This window comes from Gadus macrocephalus, chromosome 18, assembly GCF_031168955.1.
Source record: "Gadus macrocephalus chromosome 18, ASM3116895v1".
In the NCBI taxonomy this organism is placed as follows: domain Eukaryota; kingdom Metazoa; phylum Chordata; class Actinopteri; order Gadiformes; family Gadidae; genus Gadus; species Gadus macrocephalus.
In genome coordinates, this window is record NC_082399.1 from 2,725,703 (window position 1) to 2,748,442 (window position 22,740).

A 22,740-nucleotide genomic window follows, 5' to 3' on the forward strand; every position below is an offset into this window, starting at 1 on the left:
GGGCAGATTAGTGCAGGCCTCATTAACTATGGGCCAACATGCGAATATATCACACGGTTCCAAAAATGCCTTCTTGTGCAGCTCTGATAAAAAAAAAAAAAATCGTTTTATATTCGACAAGAAGTATTGGGTTTTTGAGCATTCATGATCAGGATTTTGCACCAAGTCCACACTTTATGGTATAAGGGAGAGATAAAGGAGTGCATTTCACCACCACTTATCTTTGGTTCAGTAAAACATTTACATGGAGCATAAATGCAGTAGCTTACTGCAGTCTCTTCAATTCACTTTGTACCATGTTACAATTCAAAAATTCTTATTAAGAGTATATTTAGCTCTAAAGCAGATGGAAAACATTGATACGTGTGAATAGTTTAAATATTTGTTGAGAAATTGAGATGTAATTTCTGAAATGTAGTGAATAAATGATAGGCTATGTTTCGTTATTAGGCATTAAGCCTTCTGGAAAATAATCACTTTAACTTGCAATATATCACATGGCAAAGGACTGGGACTGTTTCAACAATATGGACGATTCAGGCCTATTGGGACATCAGAGTAATGGGTTTGTTGTAATCTGAGTGCAGATTAGTGGTGCAAGCGGTACATTTCCAAATGTAACATTTTAACCAAATTCAGGCAGAAAGGACCAAACGTCTTTTTTTTATTTTGCCGAACGTCGTGTGTTTGCTGATTCTTAACCACGGTTAAAAATAAACAATGAGGCATAAGTGAAAAGTAAAGACAATTACGAAAAGCTATTAATTAAACACATAAAGGCCTTACAATCGAATCAATCTAAATACATTAGATTTGCCTATTCGATATTTTTTTACCAACCTATAATAGCCAAGATCCACTTATTTGAGTTAAGGACCACACATTTTCGATTAACGTAAATAGTTTCTTTATGTCGTCATCTGTTTATAATAATTAGCCCAGCATGCGCAGTTGGCCTGCGCGGCGGAAGCGCCCCACAAGTTGCAGAGGATGATGTGCTTGTTAGGACATTCTTGGGGGGATTCAAGAGGTTTTGCTGAGATTAGTTTCTTCATGCCTGTTCACATGACAGAGCCTTTATAAACCGGGGGAGTTGGTGAACTTTGTGACACACTCCTAGAGCTCGATTGTAAATATAATTTGTGCACGGTTGCATCCGTGCGATTCCCTTGAACCATGGCAGCGTCCGCGTTACCGGAGGGCTTCGAGGAGTTCGACATGTTTACTTTCGGCACGGCCCTTCTGGTTGGGGGTAAGTGGACGGGATCGTGAGGGCTTTTAACTCATTTGCATGGGATATCAAAGCAGAAAAAACGTTTGCGTGTTAACGCCAATTGAACTCCGGAACAGGATATCAACATTGAATGCTGCTTTAAAACCCACATCTAAACATGAATTATGTGTGCACAAACTTCCCAAACCTACACCGAAAGTATAATCCTTTTTATAGAACCCAGTTAGAGCAAAGTTAAATCAGAATTACATTCACATTGTAGACATGTGTTAAGAATAGGTTTGTTTATCAGGGTTGCTCTCTTCCAGGAATGATTGGATTCATCCTGAACGCCATCACCATAGTGGCCTACCTCCGGGTCAAGGAGATGCGCACACCCAGCAATTTCTTTGTGTTCAACCTCGCTTTGGCCGACCTCAGCCTCAATATAAACGGACTAACCGCCGCCTATGCCAGCTATGTAAGGTAGGGATACGCTTTAAGTTTTGACGTCACAAATAAATTAAAAGGTGGTTTTGGTAAAAACATTACCATAAAAAAAAGATATGGATGTGGTCACGAACAAGGTGTGGTAGTAACATCTCAGATAATCAAAACTGAACTGATTCTATTGAATAGTTTTGGCGTATGGACGTGCTAAAATTAAAACATTGTTATAAAATGTTGAAATAAATAACAACTTTAACTGACTGGAGTAGTAAATATTCCTAATAATTTCCTGAGAAAATGTATGATGAGATGTATGTCGACATGCTGAAAACTGGGCATTGAGTGAAATGTGCATGCTTTTCAGGCAGTGGCCGTTTGGCCAATCAGGGTGCTCCTACCACGGTTTCCAGGGTATGATTTCAGTCCTGGCCTCCATCAGCTTCATGGCTGCCATTTCCTGGGACCGATACCACCAGTACTGCACCAGTGAGTACCACAACATGCTTCAATGTATACACCCCCCAAAGGGCAACCCAAGCCCCTTAACAATCTGATAAATATACCAATATAATAATAATAATACATTTAATTTAGAGGCGCCTTTCAAGGCGTTTACAATGAGGTGTCTTGTAAACACCTCATTTTGAATTCACGTTTGTAACAAACTACAAAGACATTGGGGATAATTTGCATGTATGTTTACCACATTCTCACAAATATTTAACATTTACGAAGAGAAATTCAAAAATAGTGTTACTTTTTTTTAATGATAAATAAATATATTTTTACATTTTTAAGTATATATTAAAAAAGTATATATATTAATTTTAATAAAGAAAAAAAAATATATATGGCATATATTATATGCCATATATAATTATATATATATATTTTTTAATATTAAATAAATATTTTTAAAATGAGAAAAACATTAAATTAAAAACACCTGAATTGTCCAGGACAAAAGCTGTTCTGGAGCACCACGGTGACGATGTGCTGTATCGTCTGGGTCCTGTCCGTCTTCTGGGCCGCCCTCCCCCTGATCGGCTGGGGGGTCTACGACTTTGAGCCCATGAGGGTGGGGTGCACGCTGGACTACACCATCGGAGACAGGTGACTGGGAAACATGGGTGACTGGGAAACATGGGTGACTGGGAAACATGGGTGAATGGGAAACATGGGAAGACTGGGAAACATGGGTGACTGAGAAACATGGGAAGACTGGGAAACATGGGTGAATGGGAAACATGGGAGACTGCGTTACCACACTGTGTGGGTTCAATCAGCGATGATGTTCACTGGGGCATGCAATAGGCCGTATGCAATAATGCATTGAGGAGCTTTATTTCATGGTTGTATGCTCACAGGCTACCCAGGTCGGCCAGAGGTGGAAACAGTACTGACGGATCCTACTCAAGTAATCGTACTCTTACTTTGAAATCCTACTGAAGTAGACATGCTCTTACTTTGATGTAATCTTACTCAAGTAAACATACTCTTACTTTGAAGTCATCGTACTGAAGTAGACACTCTTACTTTGATGAAATCCTACTAAAGTAGACCTACTCTTACTTTAATGAAACTCTACCAAAGACATACTGTTACCTTCATGAAATCCTCATCAAGCCGAAGGGAAGTTATGGTTAAAAAACGACTCAAGTAAAGGTAAAAGGTATGTTATTTAAAAAACGACTTTGAGTGCAAGTTACTTTGTTATTTCTGACCAAGCATTTCTTGTCTTTCGGTTGCTTGCACACCTGAATGTGGCAATACAAATGCACATTTAGGCTACGCTTGAGTAAGGCTGATGGATCTTTGGTTGGGACACAAAGCCTTTGCAGAAAGAAGCTTGCAATTAATTTTAGCATCATAATCCCAAATCATAATAATCCAGTAAAAAAGTAAAACACAGAATCATAAAGAATGCAGACAAATCCGAGGACAAATATGCTGAATGGGAATATTGATATTTCACATCTAAATAATTGATAGTAACTGTTAAATAAAAGATTGATTTGTTTTGATGTTTACCAAAATGCAGTATGTTATTTACCCTGTGAAGAAAATTCACACTGCAACAGTATTAGCCTATAGGCTAACATAGGTCATGCTTGTTTTTAACACAACAGCTATTTTTGCTGTACATGATCCTCTCCCGAACAGGGACTACATAACGTACATGCTGAGCCTGGTGGTCTTCTACCTGCTGTTCCCCGCCTACACCATGATGTCCTCCTATGACGCCATCAACAAACACTTCAGGAAAATTCATCTTCAGAAGGTATGTTAATTCTCCTGGGAAGATTATGACTCATATTAAAGTAGTTGTGTAAGTTGTTGCACAAACTAAAGGAGGTAAATCTATAGAAGGCTAAGGATAATCTTTGAACAAAAGGGGTCATTGATGTGCAACAATACAGTTCTGTGCTGGTTACGCTGAACTGTAGTTGGTATACACAGAACTGTTGTTTTATTTTTCCAATGGCCAATGAAGTAAAGGTTCAATAGATTCGACAGCCAGACTCAAGATTCACTTGTTCAGAACTCACCCAGACTGCATAGCCTCCCCCCTTACCCCAGCCATAACCATTTTACTAGTGTAGCATCTTATCCTAGCTAGCTTTTTTGTACACAGAGAATGGGTTAACCTCATGATTGTTAGTGCTTTGCACTTGGTTCTCAATATATTGTTCGATAAATGGTTTCTCCTTCTGACAAATGTAAATCGATCTCTGCCTGTTTATTATCAGTTGGAGCATGGAACCTGAGGTCATTGGATCTTTCAATGACTTGTTCCTTCAACGATGACGTGTACAGAAGCATCTTAAGATGTCTCTTCAACAATCACTGCAGCAGGGCTAACTATATATCTACTCCTGTTTGTACTTTCAGTTCAACACAAAGTTGCCTTTGAGGGTAATGTTGGCGTGCTGGGGTCCCTACGTCCTCATGTGCGTGTACGCCTGCTTCGAGAACGTCAAGATCGTCTCTCCGAAGCTCAGAATGGTGAGAGAACATGCATTTTCCCAGCTCTCTACATCGTTTTGTTGATCATGGCTGTGGCTTTGGTGGTTTCAGTGAGTGAAAATGTTTGGATAAAAAAAAGACTCAAGACTCACCTGTTCAGAGTCCACCTCGACTCTGCATAGCCACCCTCCCCCTTCTGGCCACCATTGTGTGTTGTATTGTATTATAGTACTTAACTGTAGCAACTACAGTAGCTGCTATCATTGCTGTAACACGGGGAATTGGTTAGCCTAGCGATTGTTGTACTTGCACTTGGTTCTATGAACATCCCTACTGTGCCGACAGCGATATATTGTTGCACCTCTTATGACAAATGTACTTTGTCATAAGAAAAAAAGTCGCTTTGGATAAAAGCGTCTGCTAAATGCCCTAAATGTAAATGGATAACCGTTCTCCCCACAGGTGCTTCCTGTGCTGGCCAAGACAAACCCGATCTTCAACGCTCTGCTCTACTCCTTCGGAAACGAGTCCTACCGAAGTGGCGTTTGGCATTTCCTGACCGGACAGAAATTTGTGGAGCCGTCGTTCAAGAAGATCAAATGAACAAAAGTTGAAGCATCACTTCAATGCATCACAGCACAAGTCAGAGTCCGTTCATTGATGTCCTGCAAAAAGCAATTCAGTTATGTTTTGGAAGCACACCAATACATTTCAGCTCTTTAATACAAGTGGCCTGCCCATTGTTGAATAAATCAATACACCTATTAACCAAACCAACAGAATAACTCAATTCTCAACCGCTGTTGAAATGCACTGAGGCTGCTAATGTCCGTTGTCTATTTTCGCTGATAAAATAAATACATTTAATTCCCATGATTTTGTTTGACCCTCCATGCTAATGCTATTGTCTTTAAATAATCGAATTGGTAATTGAACATCTTATTGCATACAAACCTTAGTAGGGGGTCACCAGAAGCAGGCTAGGAGAGAGGGTCACCTGAAGCAGGCTAGGAGAGAGGGTCACCTGAAGCAGGCTAGGAGAGAGGGTCACCTGAAGCAGGCTAGGAGAGAGAGATAGACGGAGAGAGAGAGACAGAGAGAGATTGGGGGAGAGATAGTCCCGCATTCCATTCCTCTGTCAAAGTAATCCTGCAAGACAGTGACTGCATGGCTTACTGGCTGACTGAGCTGTCTGGCTGGTCATTCTGTGAAATGGTGAGTGGGTAAGAGCCACTCACAACACCAATTCAGGGAAGAGAAATAGGTGTTGAGCACTCTGGAAATAGATGGACCAATCAAAGCACAGAAACACTGCCAAAGTACCGTGTTCAGCGCTCTCGAATAGCCAGATGACTGAACGGACCACGTCACATGTAAAGTGTCAACATAACATTCACTCCTTTGTACTTTAAGAGGGACATTATTTAATTTTCGTCACGAAATATCATCCTTGTCATAAAACCCTAACAATAAAAGGTGCCCTTTTCGTTTTGCTAAATCATACTTTTAACAGGCTTGAGTGCATGAAAGCAAATTCATGTTTTGTATTGACCAATAGTTCTAGTTCAACAGATTTTTATCTAGATAAACCATAATAAGGATTAAGTGGGAACAGATTTAATTAATCTCTAAAGATTTCACACGCAGCCAAAAGCTCAGATTCACTATTGGCTATTTTATTGATTTAATGGTTGCGTAATGAGTTGCATAATGAGTCAGCTCATTATCCACATGAACAACTAGATGGGTTTTCGTCCACAATCCGATATTAACAACCCCACAGTAAACATCATGATCAATACAAAATGTATAGTAATACAATTAAAATAACAATTATTACTGTCTAAATAGTTCTTGCCGTTTGTGGACGGCTGGAGAAGTTCAGAAGAAAATAGAACGACACTAAGCATTATTTACAAATTTAAAAAGACCAAGTCTGGAAAATGGTGTGAATTAAGTTTTTCAGTAATTGATTCAGCAGAAAGCACGCCTCGTGACTCTGCAGACACAGGGTCACGCCAACACACTGGGTTATCGGGTGGTGTGTCCAACTCAACAGATTAGCAGAGAGTTTGTACAAACTGCCCTTCTCTATGTCTGGCGCTCAAGATGGCCAATGAAGCAAAAAGGCCTGTCCATGCGCGTTAGCGTGTGCGTGCGTGCATGCTTGCTTGTGTACTAGTGCTCTGATTGAATTACCTGATCCGCCGGCAGAAAGGTCAACAATCGCATAAGCAGAGTGGTGACAGCGGAACCCGTGTTCGTAATGAGCCACGATTTGGGGCAATGACACGATCTGCCTTCTTCACGTCATCAGTGACACCCAAGCCCAGGTAAAGGTGTTGCATGTCAAACGAGAGGTCGGGGCGGAACACGCTGGTTTGCCTTTTTTATGTTGGCCAGAATTAAGTAAAACAGTAAACAGTTAGGCCACGTGCACACCAGACACATGTCCGTGGACTTAATCCTGCATCATGGTCCCTGCCCATGGCCACTGCGGTCAAGTGAGCCGCCATTCGTTCATCCGCGGTTAAGCCAGCCGTCACACAAAATCTTCGTGCGCCTTTACTCTAAACAGCCTTTGGGTGGTATCTCGCAACGTTTTCAAAATTAAACCCTTCACCTACGTGTGTAGAGCCTATAGAACACTAGCTGTCTTACGGCGGCGTCTAGAATGTCCGCACTTGCGGACATCTTGCCAGTCAGCTGCCCACCCATAACATTGTGTTGGTAGTGGTACATGTACTTTATAAATAACCATAACTTGCTACATTTTCAACCGTTTAACCAACGGTTTGGTTTCTTACAAACCTTATTAACGTGGTTATAGAACATTAATTTTTTTTTAGAATCTAACATAATTATTCATCAGTATCAAGTATGCAGTGCCGTAACTACATCTCTGACGTTTATTACAAAACAAACCGTTTGAAAATGTAGCAAGGTGGTTAAGGTTATTTAAAAAGTAGCCTACATGTACCACTACCAAGTAAACACCGCCCCGTGCCCACTACCTCCGTCAGTTGACCGTTGCCCATTGACTTTGAATGGGGACGGACGCGCAATGCATTGTGGATCCGTCCGTTCAGTTGGAGCGTTCGCCACCGTCAGAAAGTTGAAAAATTTTCAACTTTTTCGGCAGCGACGGTTCCGTCATCCAATCAGATTGCGTATGCAAATTTAAGCACTGTGACGCGACTCGGGCTCTGACGATACTGGAAAGCGGGTCATCTTGGCTCGCAACAAGCAGGAAGAAGCGGGAAGAACCCGGCGAAGTGATTTGATTGGCTGACGGATGCCTCTGCAAAGACTACTCCCCCATCCGTCAGCCACGCCTTCCCACGTCCGTTGACTGACGGTGCAGCTCACCAAATGGGTGAGCTGACTGGCAAGTTGGCCGCCAGTGCGGACCTTCGACTCCATTGGCCAGCAGAATATGCATGCATGTGTACGTTTTTCAAATGACATTTTCTCTAAATCTATACAGTAAAATCGAATGGTTCCTTGTGTACAAGTAGTCGGTACAACAGTTAGTATGGTCATATCAGTCAGTGCCTGAACTTATGTCTATAGCCCACTTCAAAGTGCTGACATAATGCAATTGTGCATTATGGTGACCGATTAAATGTGATGGGAAAAATAAAACGACTTGTCCGACTTGAGGGCCGCGTTATGAAACGATGCGTCAGATAAATCATCGCACACATACGACAGCCTACAAACTCAACAAATGAATCCTATTTAACAGCCCGTTCAATAGTAAATCATTTGATTTTTTTCGTTAAGTGACCGTTTCCGTTCGTTCCTTGCAGAAACAGACAGAATAAGCTTATTAAGAGGGAAATCGTCGAGCAATGTCTTTTGTTCAGAAGCGTTTTTCAATATGTGTGCACTGTGCAACAGTAGACATGCAAACGTTAAAGATTCTTAGGAAAAAAATCCAAAGTTATGCAGCTCATTGTGACGTCATAAGAGAGATGACCTCTCCACCGTGGCCGTGTGCGTGTTCCTGTCCTGTGTTTGTGCGTGCGTGTGTTACGGACAGTGCCGTTAGCCTAGCAGAGGCGAGATATGTTACTCATAACCACAGATTTTGGTTGCGAAATGGCTCAAGCTGGGCATTGGTGCTATAGGGGCGGCAATTGACGCGCGTAAAATGCGCACCGTGGCGCCGGTGTGGTGGGCTTAAGAGAGAAGGAGAGATAGACACACAGAGAGAGGGCGAAGGAGAGAGACAGAGAGAAGGAGAGAGCCAGAGAGAGGGAGAAGGAGAAAGAGACACAGATAGAGACAGACGTCACAGATCTCTTGGCCAAGAAAGGAGAGTTGAGGAAGAAATGTGACCGAGGTCACCGCGGGCAAGAATTACCAAAGAACTCCAGTAGGGGGCGCCAGGACTTTAAAAATCACAAGAAGCGCAAAGAGTGACAGTTCTGTTGGTGAGAAATATGTGAAGTGTTCGCTGAATGGTCCTGCATGTTAATTAACGTTTACAATTGAATTTCCCTCACCGAGAATGTTCACAAATCCGCTCACAATATGTTGAAAGGACACCGAAGCAGCCTGCCCTGGCCATCATATCCCTTCTTTTCCGGGTAGGCTATACTAGGTTATTAACTTATCCTGGAAATGATAGTATATTAAACAAATCCCAGCACCACACCAAAAGGAGGCAGCAAATCAGAGCTAAACCTATCTGCGTTTCATTTCCACATGGTAAGAGCAACACAAAACAGGTTTATAATATTTGGATGTTTTATTTTCTTTAAATCAAGCAGGTTACATTTCATTAGTTTTTACACAATCTGATATTTGGAGCCATTTGCAAATATGCTCATAAATTACATGATTTATAATCCTTATCGGAAGAAATCATAAAAGAATGAGGTGGTTAATGATCAATATTGGGATCAACAGTGATCACCCTACTAATGTAGGCATTACGTATGCAGGCAGAAAAATAAAAGTTCCCATTAAGGTCTCATGTGAAACACCACAGGTCTGAAATACTCATGAACACATGAAAATGGCACAAAAATGAATTTCACTCTCCAACCTTTTGTTAAAGAGACGTTGACAGGCCCACAGAGAGCCTGGAGCTCACGGGACAACATTCACACACACATTCTGCTTCATGAAGAGGTCAGATTATCGTCAGACCATAGACATTACATGTAAGGACACTGAACATTTGGCCGGATTACACATAGAAATGCAATCCAAAACAAAATGGGTAAAGATAAAGCATGTTTATTGATGCGGCAAACAAAGGTTCAAATATCCTCCAAAGCACTTCAAGCCCTCAAAGAATGAAACTCAAAACGCAGATGAGGTAAAAGAAGAAACTTCTCAATTAAAGTGGAGCGACCCAGGGACAAGTCTGGTTTGGGTTAAAGATTATGGATGGTTAACTTTGTGTAACGTGTTTGGACAAGCGACTTCAGGTATTAGGCATGCGACTTCAGGCAAGCGACTTCAGGTATTAGGCAAGCGAGTTTAGCCAAGCGAGTACAGGCAAGCGAGTCAAGCTAAGCGAGTTTAGGTTTTATGCAAGCGAGTTTAGGTTTTAGGCAAGCGAGTTCAGCTATTAGGCAATCAAGTTTAGGCAAGCGAGTTCAGGTATTAGGCAAGCGAGTTTAGGCAAGCGAGTTTAGGCAAGCGAGTTTAGGCAAGCGAGTTCAGGTATTAGGCAAGCGACGCGAGTTTAGCCAAGCAAGTTCAGGTTTTATGCAAGCGAGTTTAGGTTTTATGCAAGCGAGTTTAGACAAGCGAGTTTAGGCAAGCAAGTTTAGGTAAGAGAGTCAAGTTACTTTAGGCCTCACTTTCTTTGCGGTTAAATTGCGGCATTAGGTTTAGAAAGAAGGTTAAGATCCAGGCTCAGGTTTGCTTCCAGCCTCGTCCCTCTAGCCGCTCCCTATAAAGAGGGTTCCCAGCTACAGTGTTACAATACAACAGCTGGGGTTACAGATATGGAGTACAGAAATAAATGACAAAGATTGATTCAAACATTCTTCCCCCAAAATGTGGTGCAACATAATCGAGAAAATAATTACTTTCTCAGCACCATGACACCCAGCTGCCGCACATCTGGTCTCCCTTTAAGTCGCCTGAAGGAGAGGTCAACTTTATTGAACCTAAGGGGAATGGATCACAAGAAAAGGTAAGTATAAATCAAAGCTAAACATAGAAAGGATGAAAACAAGCATTTTCCAACATGGGGTTCGGCGATATTTTGATGTAAAAACATTTAGGTGTACGATCCAACCATCAAAAACAGGCTCTTATCATGTTTCCAATGTGCCCCGAGTTGCTACGCCCTCATCGGCCACCAGGTGGCAGACTTGATTTTGTCAGTAGAAGGAGCAAAATAGCCATCCAGCTTGATTACAGCAATAGTAGAGGAGCGAGTCAAAAGAATGCGTTTGAGCACCTTCAGCCATTGGCTCTTGTTCAAGGACATCCCGCTGATTGGCTGAAGTCAGATCTTATTCTCTAGAAAGTTTGTTACAGAAGACCCCCCCTAGTATCAAAGCAACATACCCGCCAAACCAAACTAACCATGTTGAATAAATGAAAATGTCCTCAAGATGGTCAATCCAGTATCTTACCGGTTCCACAGAGTCTCTAGTCGGCTGCGCTGCGGGCCTTAGGTCCGTCCTCTGCATAAAGAACCAGTCAGTCATCAAGCTGCTTGGTCTCTTCAAAGAGCTGGAGGTTTGACCGCCTGCACCATGAGGACGCTGTGGATACGGTACGGGACCATTCATCAGCGGATCTGAACTGCAGAACTTTAATCACATCAGCTGTAGATTTATATACCTTCTCCGGAAAGATGAGTGTGGGGGGGGGGGGGGGGGGGGGAGGGTCATCAGCCCCTGAGCAGTGATCTTCATCCCAGTGACTCCTTCAATCCTGCTGGAGCAAACACTCAGTTACCATTTGGAGATAACCCAGCTACCCTAGTGTACTCACTACTAAGTGATACAACCCGGTTCAGTGTTTCCCCCAGACAATGTCTTAGTCAAGGTGGGGGGGGGGGGTCTTCGGTGAGGGTTTCAGTTCGCAATAATACATACAACCGCCTTTTCAATTGCATTCAAAAAGCTTTATGCCACGACTATTGTTTTGAACAGTATACAGTATTACCGACTAATTATTTATCTATATTTTTTGTACTTGAGGAAAGTATGTTTTCTTTCCCTACGAGTTTTGCACTTTGTTATTGCATAATTATTTTTTACATTGGTAGTCAAGGCGGGGCCCTACTGTTAAGACGGCCTTAACCACACAGTGCTGGGGGAAACACTGCAGCTACTTGAGTTAAACATTAGAGTTTAGTCCCCACATGGCGACGCCACCAGTTCATGGCTGCGCTCTTTGAGTTTCTCGTTGATCAGATTGATCTGGAGAAAGAGCTTACCTTCCATGGGTGAGGAGCTGGTTGGTCTAATCACGAGCCGCCTTCGGACCTCCACCGCCGGATCCCCCAGCCGTCCTCCCCTGCCGGGACCGTCTCCTCCAGGACCTCCACCGGGCCGACCGCCTGGACCTCCACCGGGCCGACCGCCTGGACCTCCGCAACATCGCCTCATTTCTTCTGAAATGAGACACACGTTCTGTTTGCACCCCGGACATTCCTCCCCGTTCATGATGCACTGGAGAAGAGTTTAGCTTAACTGGATGAGGAGCCGCCGCCGCCGCCGGGCCCTCCAGGACGCCACCGCCGCCGCCGCCGCCGGGCCCTCCAGGACGCCGCCACCGGGCCCTCCAGGATGTTCTCCACAATCCGCCTCCAGGACCTCCAGGTAGTCCGCCTCCAGGATGGCCGCTGCCGCCTCCTCCAGGACCTCCAGGTTGGCCTCCGCCTCCAGGCCCGCCGTTGCCTGCAGGACCTCCGCCGTCTCCAGGCCTTCCAGGTTGGCCGCCTCCAGGCCCTTCTGAAACGCGAGACACAAGTTCCAGTTGCACACTGGAACATTTCTCCCCTTTCATGATGCACTGAAGAAGAGTTTAACTTCACTGGATGAGGAGCCGCCACCTGGCCCTCCATGCCGCCCCTTCCAGGTTGGACGCCTCCAGGCCACCGCCGCCTCCAGGCTGGCCTCTGCCTCCAGGACCTCCGCCTCAGTCCTTCTGAAAGGCGAATGACACGTTCCATTTGCACACTGCACATTTCTCCCCGTACATGATGCAGATAATCAACCCCTCTGCTTTAGCTCCCACAGATCTCCCTGGTGCCCTACTGTGCAGCCTTGAGTGAGGTATTATTTAACCCAACAGCCAGCCACACACACCTAGCCTACATCCTGGAGCTGGTCCTAGTGGCCGAGAATGCATCTGACATTTTTCAGAACAGAGTTGCTGTGGCTGCATGTCAAAGGTTTATTTCTAAACAATTCACCAACCCTAGAAAAAATGTGCAGCTGTGCAGTTCCGCGTCTCACCGTTCTGCATCCCTTGGGCTGCACGGCCTTCCCTCCATCTGCAGCGAGCGCCTCCAGACGACCGCCACAGACCTCACGGCGAGCACCTCCAGACGACCGCCACAGACCTCCAGACGAGCACCTCCAGACGACCGCCACGGACCTCACGGCGAGCACCTCCAGACGACCGCCACGGACCTCCAGACGACCGCCTCCATCACCTCTACAGAAACAAGACAAAATCTATTTCAACACTGGAGATTTTTTTTCTCCTCGCTCACTCAGATGTCAATAGCTTATCTTCTCCCATTCTGTGCGTTCTTGAGAAGTATCATTTCCTATAAACTCCCAAACCCAGCCACACACATCTAATCTTCATAAGGACACAAGTCCTAGTGGCTGAGAACGCTTAGCTAACAAGCCAATCACAACCAATGACTGAATTCCAGTTTTATTCTGAACCGTTTGACCACGCCAAGGAGGAGTTTATAGGCTGTGCAGTTCCACGGCTCACCCGTCTGTTCCTGTAGGACTGAACGGCTCCTGGCCACCATCCACCTGCAGCTCCCAGCTCTAGACCCGCTCTGTTGAAGCCTCTGGGAGTACAATCCGCTCCTGAACAAAATAAACCACTGGTCATAAATCATTTGGTACTCTGCAATCCTTGGAAATATTATGAAGCATGAGCTTGAATAGAAAATGTTCAAATCCTGTATAATGATTAATTGTTGTACAAATGTGTATGGTTCTATTGATTACTTTTTTTACTTCTATAAAACATTTAATGAATAGTAGGAAACTACACAAGAAAAGTAAATGAATAGTTTTAACAAGGTTATACTAGTAAAGCAAGTCTTACCCAACGAGTCAATAAATGGTGACTACATTTTATTATTATTAACTATTTAGTGCTTCACTAAATTCCTATAGCAAGTGGAAACGTTACTCTCCTTCATTGGTGATGTTCATGTTCCTCGATATCTTCCAATGGACTCGTTGTGAAATTTTTCTGGATCCTCTGCGTTGAAGTGCGTTGCTCAATTTCCAAGGGGCGTGTCTAAAGGGCGCGATCTAAAATGGGTCGACGGCTATGCCATTGGATAGGCCTCGACGAATCATAGCATTGGAACGGGTGATGGAGAAATACATATTCCTCAAAATCTTTAAGAGTAGTAGTCGTTCGTTCTTTTAGTGAGCATATACAGTCTTTAGTTCACCAACTTCCATCTTTGTTGTTGAAACACCTCTACATGTTGCGTATATCCAACCTCACATTAGATAAAGGGTTGTTATTGGTCGGTCTATTTCGTACCGGGCAGAAAACGTTATATAACGGAGGGGCGCCTGACCGCATCTTTGAAGAGCAAATTATATATGGGGTCCGTCTAGTTCCGAAGCTATTGGTGAAATACGCAAAACGAATATTGAAATGTTAATTTCGGCATTTAATTTGCATCTACATTTTGCCAGTGAAGGAGTTTAGGTTTGCCAATCCGAGGTCTAACAGGCAGTAAACATGTTCATTAAAATACAAATGCAAAGTCCACAGAACATACGCGAATAAAAACCACATTGCACCACCAGCGGTCAACAGCAGCAGCAGCAGCAGCAGTGTATAGAAAGTTGAAAAGTAGTAAAGAGAATAATAGAATTGGGAGATCGGTGTGCAAGTCAGACACCGCATCTAACCATGACCACCTTGCAGATCACAAGCAGCCAAACTTCTACCAGACCAACCAAACACACATCTACAGGCCCCCAGTCAGTTGGGTCAGTCAGACAGGTTTCCGCAGAAGGGCTCAGTGGGGTTATGGGTTGAGCAAAAACAGAACCCTTTCTTCCTTCCACAAGTTTCCATCCTGGATTTTTCAGACATGTGGAGTCGGACATGTTTCAAGTTATCCGTGGATTCCTGAGGGCAGTGAAGTATCTGCAGAAGGTGACGTCCAGGTCCAGCGGTCTGCCGCATTGACCACGAGATCTTTATCCGAGTGGGACCGCCTCCGTTTGTAGTAGGCCTACAACAGTTTGTGTTCAACAGCGTGGAGGTCCTGTAGTTTCCATCAGAGTTGCTGCAGTTCTTCCATGCTGCTTCCACAGTGAGCAGAGGACACTTCCCAGTGTGGTGGTCGGTGCTGTAGCGGTCCGCAGCGTTAGTTAGTCAGTCGATCCCATAGATAAACCACTCAACACAAACTACCACTTCCATCAGCAAATCCACATTAACCTCCAGCGGTAAAACATGTACAATAGAGGGGCGAGAACAGACGACAGGAGGAGATGGGGAGAGTGTAACATATTGTGCAGTGCTCATGAAGGAAGTACCCCGCATTACTCACTGCGTGGTTCCCGGTGGCGGGGTGTCCACGTCGGTGGCCACGATGTCCGGATTGTTCAGCCCACGCAATCCAACGCAAAAAAAAACGATCAACAACCGTCACGGTGGGGGCGCTTTATGAGGAGAGGCGGGGGCGACGCAGCTGAAATCAATTAAGAACTAATGACCAGAAGAACGTGATTGGTGTTTGTGAGCGAGAAGCTCGAGGCGCGAGAGACGGCAAAGGCCTGCGTATTGCTTAGACGAGCAAATAACGTCTGGTGTAATCCATTTGTATGGTACGCCGGTACCTGCTAGTGGTAAACTGCCAATCTCCCAGCTTTCTTGCGGCATTTGCGGAGGCACGTCCCCTTTTGGTCGTAGAAGCTTTCCCGTTTCTCATTGTAACGCATTTTTAAAGCTGTAACAAACAGCTTTAAAAATGCGCTTTTTCATGGGCGGCGACGCTAGGGAATATAACCGTGGCGTGAAGGATAGTGGAGCCCAAAGCCCAACACACACCGGCGCTGAAGCGACGCGTCAAAAAGAACACCACCATTATTTCGGACGTAGGCCTACGAGCCCACACCAGCGCGCCGACCCACTAGGCTTCACGCCACTGTTATATTCACTAGCGTCGCCACTCCTGAAAAAGCGCTTTCTTAAAGCTGTTTGGTACATCTCGGCTTGACAGCTTGTGATGTAAACAATTTTAGTCTCTGCTATTTCTGATGAAATGTTTCAAGCTAACCACAGTTATGAATGGTTTCTTGAACCACATAATGGACAACACCATATAAGGTTGTAATGATTTTGTAGATAAGATAAGACTACAAACATGGCCACTTTGCCAAGACAGACCAAAGGTTTACCTGGGTAAATTAGAACATGTAGGCGTGGCTTAATTACCGTTCCGCCCACTCCCGATATAACTGTTTGACATGTGTTCGAGAGATGCTTCATGAACCACCAACAGAACGCAAGCCCGTTTACCGTGTCTCTGTTAGAATAAACCACGTGTTGATTTTTTACCACTCTTCGAGTCATACCTGCACGAGACGACCATACCACAAAGGATCTAAATAGTTTTTCATCATTTGATGAATAAAATGTAGGCCTAAAAATCCAAATCCTGGAGAAAGAAGTGTGGGACCTGCCTAAAATAGACTATATGCGTCTTATTGGTGGTTGTTGAAGAGTAACTATCGCTAATGCACAGCGCGGCAAAATGTTAAATTGAGGGTCAAATGGGGCAAATTACTCTTTTCCCATCCGTTCAACCACCGTTGCTATCTACGTCTGGTGCTTAAGCAGGCGGTTACATTTAATTACTTAAGTGATAAAAAAACTAAAAGGGCTGGGAAATTCTGCCTCGATGACTACATCACTTTAAATCATCACTTAATGAACGCAGCGTCTCATCTCATCTTCGTCCGCTTATCCGGGGTCGGGTCGCGGGGGGAGCATATGCATGTGTACGTTTTTCAAATGACATTTAGTAATGGAAGCCTTCCCTCAGTTGCCCCAAATGCAATTTGAAACCTCCAAGAAAGCCATGGAAGAATCTAGGAGGAATATGGGTCTCCAAGTCCTTGAGGCATCAGGTACAATAACTTAAATAATGAATAACTTAAAAGCACTCCACATGAATTCAGATTAAATGTATTATGCAAATACACTTTCTTTCAGTCTTTAATGACGAGACATGTTCAATGTGTGGAGCTGACAGGCCCCCTGGAGAAGCACCTGCATGCCAACACAGACTGGGTGAGTTGTTGTGAGCAGCAGTTCAATGTGGAATCGTGATGTGACATACAGTGTTGGTAGCAACTTACTAAGTTACTGTAATAATATTACCCCAATAGATAACAGCACTTATTCCTCCATGAGTTAAATTTAATGCACTACTTTTCTTAAGTAACTTCACCGACGCTTGTGATATACCAGTTAAATTTAAGTGTTGTACATGATTTCGGCAACTGACAAAATCATGTGCATGGATAAATCATGAATTCATTTTTAAATTCAACAGATCCAGTGTGATAAATGTGACTCGCGTAGTCCCTGCTCCGTGGTCGCGGCACCATCGCCCTGCCATCGTCTGAAGAAGAGATCTACCGTCCATTTGGATCTGAATTTGATATACCTTTATGATGTACATTTAACGGAAAATTTGACTTGATTTTTCGGAGGGCAGCGGAGAGGATAAGGGTGCACGATTATCTTAAGAGTTAAAACGCTGTGAGGGATAGATAGTTTCAGTTTAGGACGATAAAACACAAACATTCCCGACCGCTTTTGCAGCATAACATTTAGCGACATTTGTTCTTAGCATCCTGTTATTAATAAGTCCGTTTTAAAAAATCATTGAACACAGATATTGTTTTGTAAATCTGGAAAAAAAATATTATAATTTTGTTTTCGAAGTTATAAAATGAACACATGGGCATCAATTTAGACCTAAAGCCAAGGGTTTCCTTAAAACTGTGTTTGAAACTGTTTTGAGCGTCGCAAATTTTTGGATTGCTCTAAATTGTTACCTCAGTCCCAGTTCACCCTAATCTCTCCCCTTTAGAGACAATGCCTGTTTGACCGCTCAACCTTGAGGTCAAAGGTCCACACTAAATTCCCCAAACCACCTGCGTCATGCTGTGATCTGAAGATCAACCAGAACCTCGCGGGCTGAGCAGAAGGACAGCGGGCCCATGTGTCTGGCCCTCTCTCGTTCAGGACATGGGAGTTTCCATATGTGCGCTCGTTATTGGATTGGGGTTAAACAGAGGTTTAAACAGAATAGTACATGCATCAGCTCTAAAAAGACAGCCAGGAATAGATACAAATACCAATCAATGTGTTATTCTAAATTAATGTGAAAATGTAAATTCCAAAATACAGACAGACAGACAGACAGACAGACAGACAGACAGACAGACAGACAGACAGACAGACAGACAGACAGACAGACAAATAACAGATAGAGAAAGATAATGAATAGATAGATATAGAGACAGACAGATTAATTAGATAATTCAATAATAATTTCCTCTACTTTAGCGCCACCTAGGGGATTAGTTCATGCTGGGCGCTTTGCTGCCGTACCTACACATATAACTATGCAAACCCCATTTTATATAACTATACAGTGCATAATTACCCGAGAATAATATAGGCTTTATTCCAATGTCTATGATTCTGAACTGATCAAGTTGGAAGCCTCGTAATGTAGACCCATTGAGGGCCTTAGCGGCAGATGTTAATGATATCATTTTACAAAGCTGGTGTGTTTAATATAAATCAATTACATTTAAAGAATTAGGCCGATTTAAGTCAACGTAGCCCAAGAGGATGTGTGTTAGTCGGATCTTAACACAAGGTGTCGCCATTGATTCGTGTGCGTAAAGGCGCACTTCTTGCGTCCAAATGAGTTCGCTATCAAAAAAGAATCAGCAGTAGTTCATCCTGGGTGCCGAGACGAACCATTCACTGTTGCACGTGTAATGAACTTCTAATGTACTTTTTAAGAATACTCATATTTATTTTTCAACCAAATGCTTAAAAAAGAAAAGACAAATATAAAAACACATATTCTGTATACCTGTGTGTGAATAATAACCAAGCAGTCTCTAAACTGTTCATCTTCATGACTTATTACTAATTATTTATTACAATGTAGCTCTCAGTCCACCGAATAGTGACTTAATACAATATATCTTAACTAATTCATTTCAATCTGTCAGTGAAAGTCTAATTGATTCAGAATATTCAGATTACAGGCGGCCTTATAGTTAGATTTAAGTAGGCGAATGTCAGGCGCATGGACGATTGCAGTTGAGTCATAAAAGCTTTCATTTGTGTTTGGCAATGCACGATAACTATATAACTCATCTAGTAAGATTGGGCTACATCCAGGCAGCCCAGTGCGTAAATGGCGACTATTGCTGCTGGCTAAATAAAGTACAACCTGCTTGTTAAATGTACCAATTGCAAAGAAGCCATTAGTTTTCTGGCAGCGCAAACACACACACACACACACACACACACACACACACACACACACACACACACACACACACACACACACACACACACACACACACACACACACACACACACACACACACACACACACACACACACACACACACACACACACACACACACACACACACACAGATAATAGGATAGAGACGGACAATAAGCATCTCAGAGTTATGAACAACTGCGGGAAAAGCGCGCAATTCCAACTTTTCCCGTTGAAGATGAGCACCACATGCCCGCGTTATTCCGCGGAAAGAAATTCCGCGATCTTCCCTGCACGTCACTGAAACAACACCGAGCGCGAGAGCGAGGAGAGCAGTGAGGAGCACTTGAGCCAAAGACCAGCAGAGACCGATGAAGCTGCCTCCAGTCGCGAGGAGCCACAGCAGGGGACCAAAGTTGCGCGCAGCTTTCTGTTACGCACTGCCAAGGTGGGACCACGGGAACACCATCACACACGCACTGAACGTTTACGCACGCCTAGATAATGTGCTGCTGTACATCTCCCGCCGTGAGCTCCATGTCATAAACAAGAAAAACACAGTTGCACTTTTTGCAGAATCGGGGGGAAGAAGAGAGTAAAGAAACAGCGCAGCCATGGCATCGGAAGGGGGACCCTCCGGTCTGGCCCTGAGACTGTCCGAGATGGGCGAGAAGACCCGTGAGTTCGGTGGAGCCATCACGGACCCGCAGAAGCAGAGACGGATCATGCTGGTGATCGTGTGCGTGGCTCTGCTGCTGGACAACATGCTCTACATGGTCATCGTGCCGATTATTCCCGATTACCTGGCGGACCTTGAGAGCGAGCAGTCGGCGCACGTGCACCTGGTCCTGCACCCCAACTCCACGTTCAACAGCACCGGCCAAGCCAAGAGCAACAGGGACAATCTCGACGTCCAGATCGGAGTACTGTTCGCCTCCAAAGCCATTGTACAGCTCCTGGTCAACCCCCTGTCGGGAACTTTTATAGACCGGGTCGGATACGACATTCCCCTTTTAATCGGACTAACTGTCATGTTCGTGTCCACGTGCATATTCGCCTTTGCCGAGAATTATGCCACTCTATTCGCGGCGCGAAGTTTACAGGGTCTGGGGTCGGCGTTCGCCGACACGTCGGGCATCGCGATGATCGCCGACAAGTACACGGAGGAGGGGGAGCGCAGGAAGGCGCTGGGCATCGCGCTGGCCTTCATCTCCTTCGGCAGCCTGGTAGCGCCGCCCTTCGGGGGCATCCTGTACGAGTTCGCCGGCAAACGGGTGCCGTTCATCGTGCTGGCCGTGGTCTGCCTGGCGGACGGCTTGCTGCTGCTCACCGTCGTCAAGCCCTTCTCCAACCGCACCCGGGAGAACATGCCGGTTGGGACGCCCATCTACCGGCTCATGATCGACCCCTACATCGCCGTGGTTGCTGGGGCGCTGACCGTGTGCAACATCCCGCTGGCCTTCCTGGAGCCCACCATCGCCAACTGGATGGAGAGTACCATGCACTCCACCAAGTGGGAGATGGGGCTGACCTGGCTGCCGGCCTTCTTCCCCCACGTCCTGGGCGTGTATATCACCGTGAAGCTGGCCGCCAAGCACCCGCACCTGCAGTGGTTCTACGGGGCGGTGGGGATGGTCATTATAGGGGCCAGCTCCTGCGTGGTGCCCGCGTGTAAAACTTTCGGCCAGTTGATTGCGCCCCTGTGCGGCATATGCTTCGGCATCGCCTTGGTAGACACCGCTCTTTTACCGACGCTGGCCTTTCTGGTCGACGTCCGCTACGTTTCCGTGTACGGTAGTATCTACGCCATCGCGGACATCTCCTACTCCGTGGCGTACGCCATGGGGCCCATCGTGGCCGGGCAGATAGTGCACAATCTAGGCTTTGCGCAACTCAATCTGTGCATGGGTCTTGTGAACGTGCTTTACGCACCGGCCTTGCTGTTGCTCTGCAACGTGTGCCAAATGAAACCGTCCCACTCGGAGAGGGATAACCTGTTGGAAGAGGCTCCGCAGGGTCTGTACGACACTATTAAAATGGAGGAGAGGAAAGGTAAAAAGAAGGGCTATAGTTCATCAGGTAAATGCCTGGCGGTCGACGAGAACGGGTTCGACCCGTTCAGGGCACAGAGGTCGTACTCGGAGGAGTCCTCAGAGTACACTTAGTCGGTCCAACGGGCTCGTAGATCCTCCGAAACGTTCAGTTGGAGAGATAGGAGGCGAGAGAGACAATGTATAGCCTATCATTTCCACTACTGTGTGTTTACTGATGTGCAATATTAACACCCAATCACCGAGGTCACGACGAGGGTGTGACCCGTTTCCAAAGTTGATTTATCGTGCAGAACGACGTCTGTATGTAACGTTTGTCATGGACGTGTAGTTTGGGTTTTTGTGAGAGACCAGAATCAGCTATGAATATGACTATGTGTGCATTACAATATAGAGCGAAAAGTACAAGATTTTAGTAAAAACTATAGGGGACCAACTATCAGAAGCACATTTTCCCACTGAAGTAGCCGATATATTTTAGTCTTTGCTTCATTTTATAACTCGGTATCGAAGGCTGAACTCATGTTGTTTCGTATTTCGTCAATTTTAAACTTTTGGACCTGTCTGTAATTTTATTTGTTAAGTCTTTGATCGTCTAAAATGAAATGTTTCATTGTCAAAAAATGCATTTTTTGTACATATGTGGATATTATGCACAATGTAAATGGTTGAAATACATGTGGAATGTGGACCTAAGCACATTTGTTCTGCACTGTGTGTGTGTGTGTGTGTGTGTGTGTGTGTGTGTGTGTGTGTGTGTGTGTGTGTGTGTGTGTGTGTGTGTGTGTGTGTGTGTGTGTGTGTGTGTGTGTGTGTGTGTGTGTGTGTGTGTGTGCGTGCGCGCGTCCGTGTGTCTGTGTGGACTGGGTTTTGGGAGGATGTTGTGTGTTTGGTGTGATCTTTTCTTCCTGAAATGTAGCTTAATAAATGTAAATGAACCCAAAGCATGTGTGGATTAATTAGCAGTTTGTGTTTATTCAGAGGAGATATCATCAAAATGTTTCCAATTAAATGGGATTTAATCTTCGAAGTATTTCCCACCAAGTAAACATCCATGCGTCGTAGGACGAAGCACAAAATGAAAAGCCTCATTATGTTAATATTATAAGGTTTATTTTTTTATCTGAATTAGGCCTACATCTTTAAATAGTTTTATTGGGCTATACATTTGATCATATTCGGGCACCATCTGAATAATTCGACAAGAAAATGTTGGGGTGAGAGAGAGAGAAAGGGAGATAGAGAGAGAAAGGGAGAGAGAGAGAGAGAGAGAGAGAGAGAGAGAGAGAGAGGGAGAG

At 44.5% G+C, this 22,740-nt stretch overlaps 2 protein-coding genes across 2 annotated transcripts; both read left to right on the plus strand.

Annotated features, from left to right (window-relative positions):
• Positions 1-945: 945 nt before the first annotated feature.
• Positions 946-5,503, plus strand: rgrb (retinal G protein coupled receptor b). Its single transcript, XM_060037551.1, has 7 exons — positions 946-1,252; positions 1,543-1,699; positions 2,028-2,149; positions 2,623-2,776; positions 3,827-3,944; positions 4,556-4,669; positions 5,093-5,503. The coding sequence occupies exons 1-7, from the start codon at positions 1,177-1,179 to the stop codon at positions 5,231-5,233; spliced, it is 882 nt and encodes a 293-aa protein (XP_059893534.1). The 5' UTR covers positions 946-1,176; the 3' UTR covers positions 5,234-5,503.
• Positions 5,504-19,371: 13,868 nt separating this feature from the next.
• slc18a3b (solute carrier family 18 member 3b) lies at positions 19,372-22,386 on the plus strand. Its single transcript, XM_060037470.1, has one exon. It carries the CDS (start codon positions 20,006-20,008, stop codon positions 21,554-21,556), a length of 1,551 nt encoding a protein of 516 aa, XP_059893453.1. The 5' UTR covers positions 19,372-20,005; the 3' UTR covers positions 21,557-22,386.
• The last annotated feature ends 354 nt before the right edge of the window (positions 22,387-22,740 follow it).

Coding starts and splice junctions, on each gene's coding strand:
- rgrb (XM_060037551.1), top strand. CDS start 1,177: ATGGCAGCGTCCGCGTTACCGGAGGGCTTCGAGGAGTTCGACATGTTT. Junction 1,700..2,027: donor GCCTATGCCAGCTATGTAAG/GTAGGGATACGC, acceptor CATGCTTTTCAG/GCAGTGGCCGTTTGGCCAAT. Junction 4,670..5,092: donor TCTCTCCGAAGCTCAGAATG/GTGAGAGAACAT, acceptor TTCTCCCCACAG/GTGCTTCCTGTGCTGGCCAA.
- slc18a3b (XM_060037470.1), top strand. CDS start 20,006: ATGGCATCGGAAGGGGGACCCTCCGGTCTGGCCCTGAGACTGTCCGAG.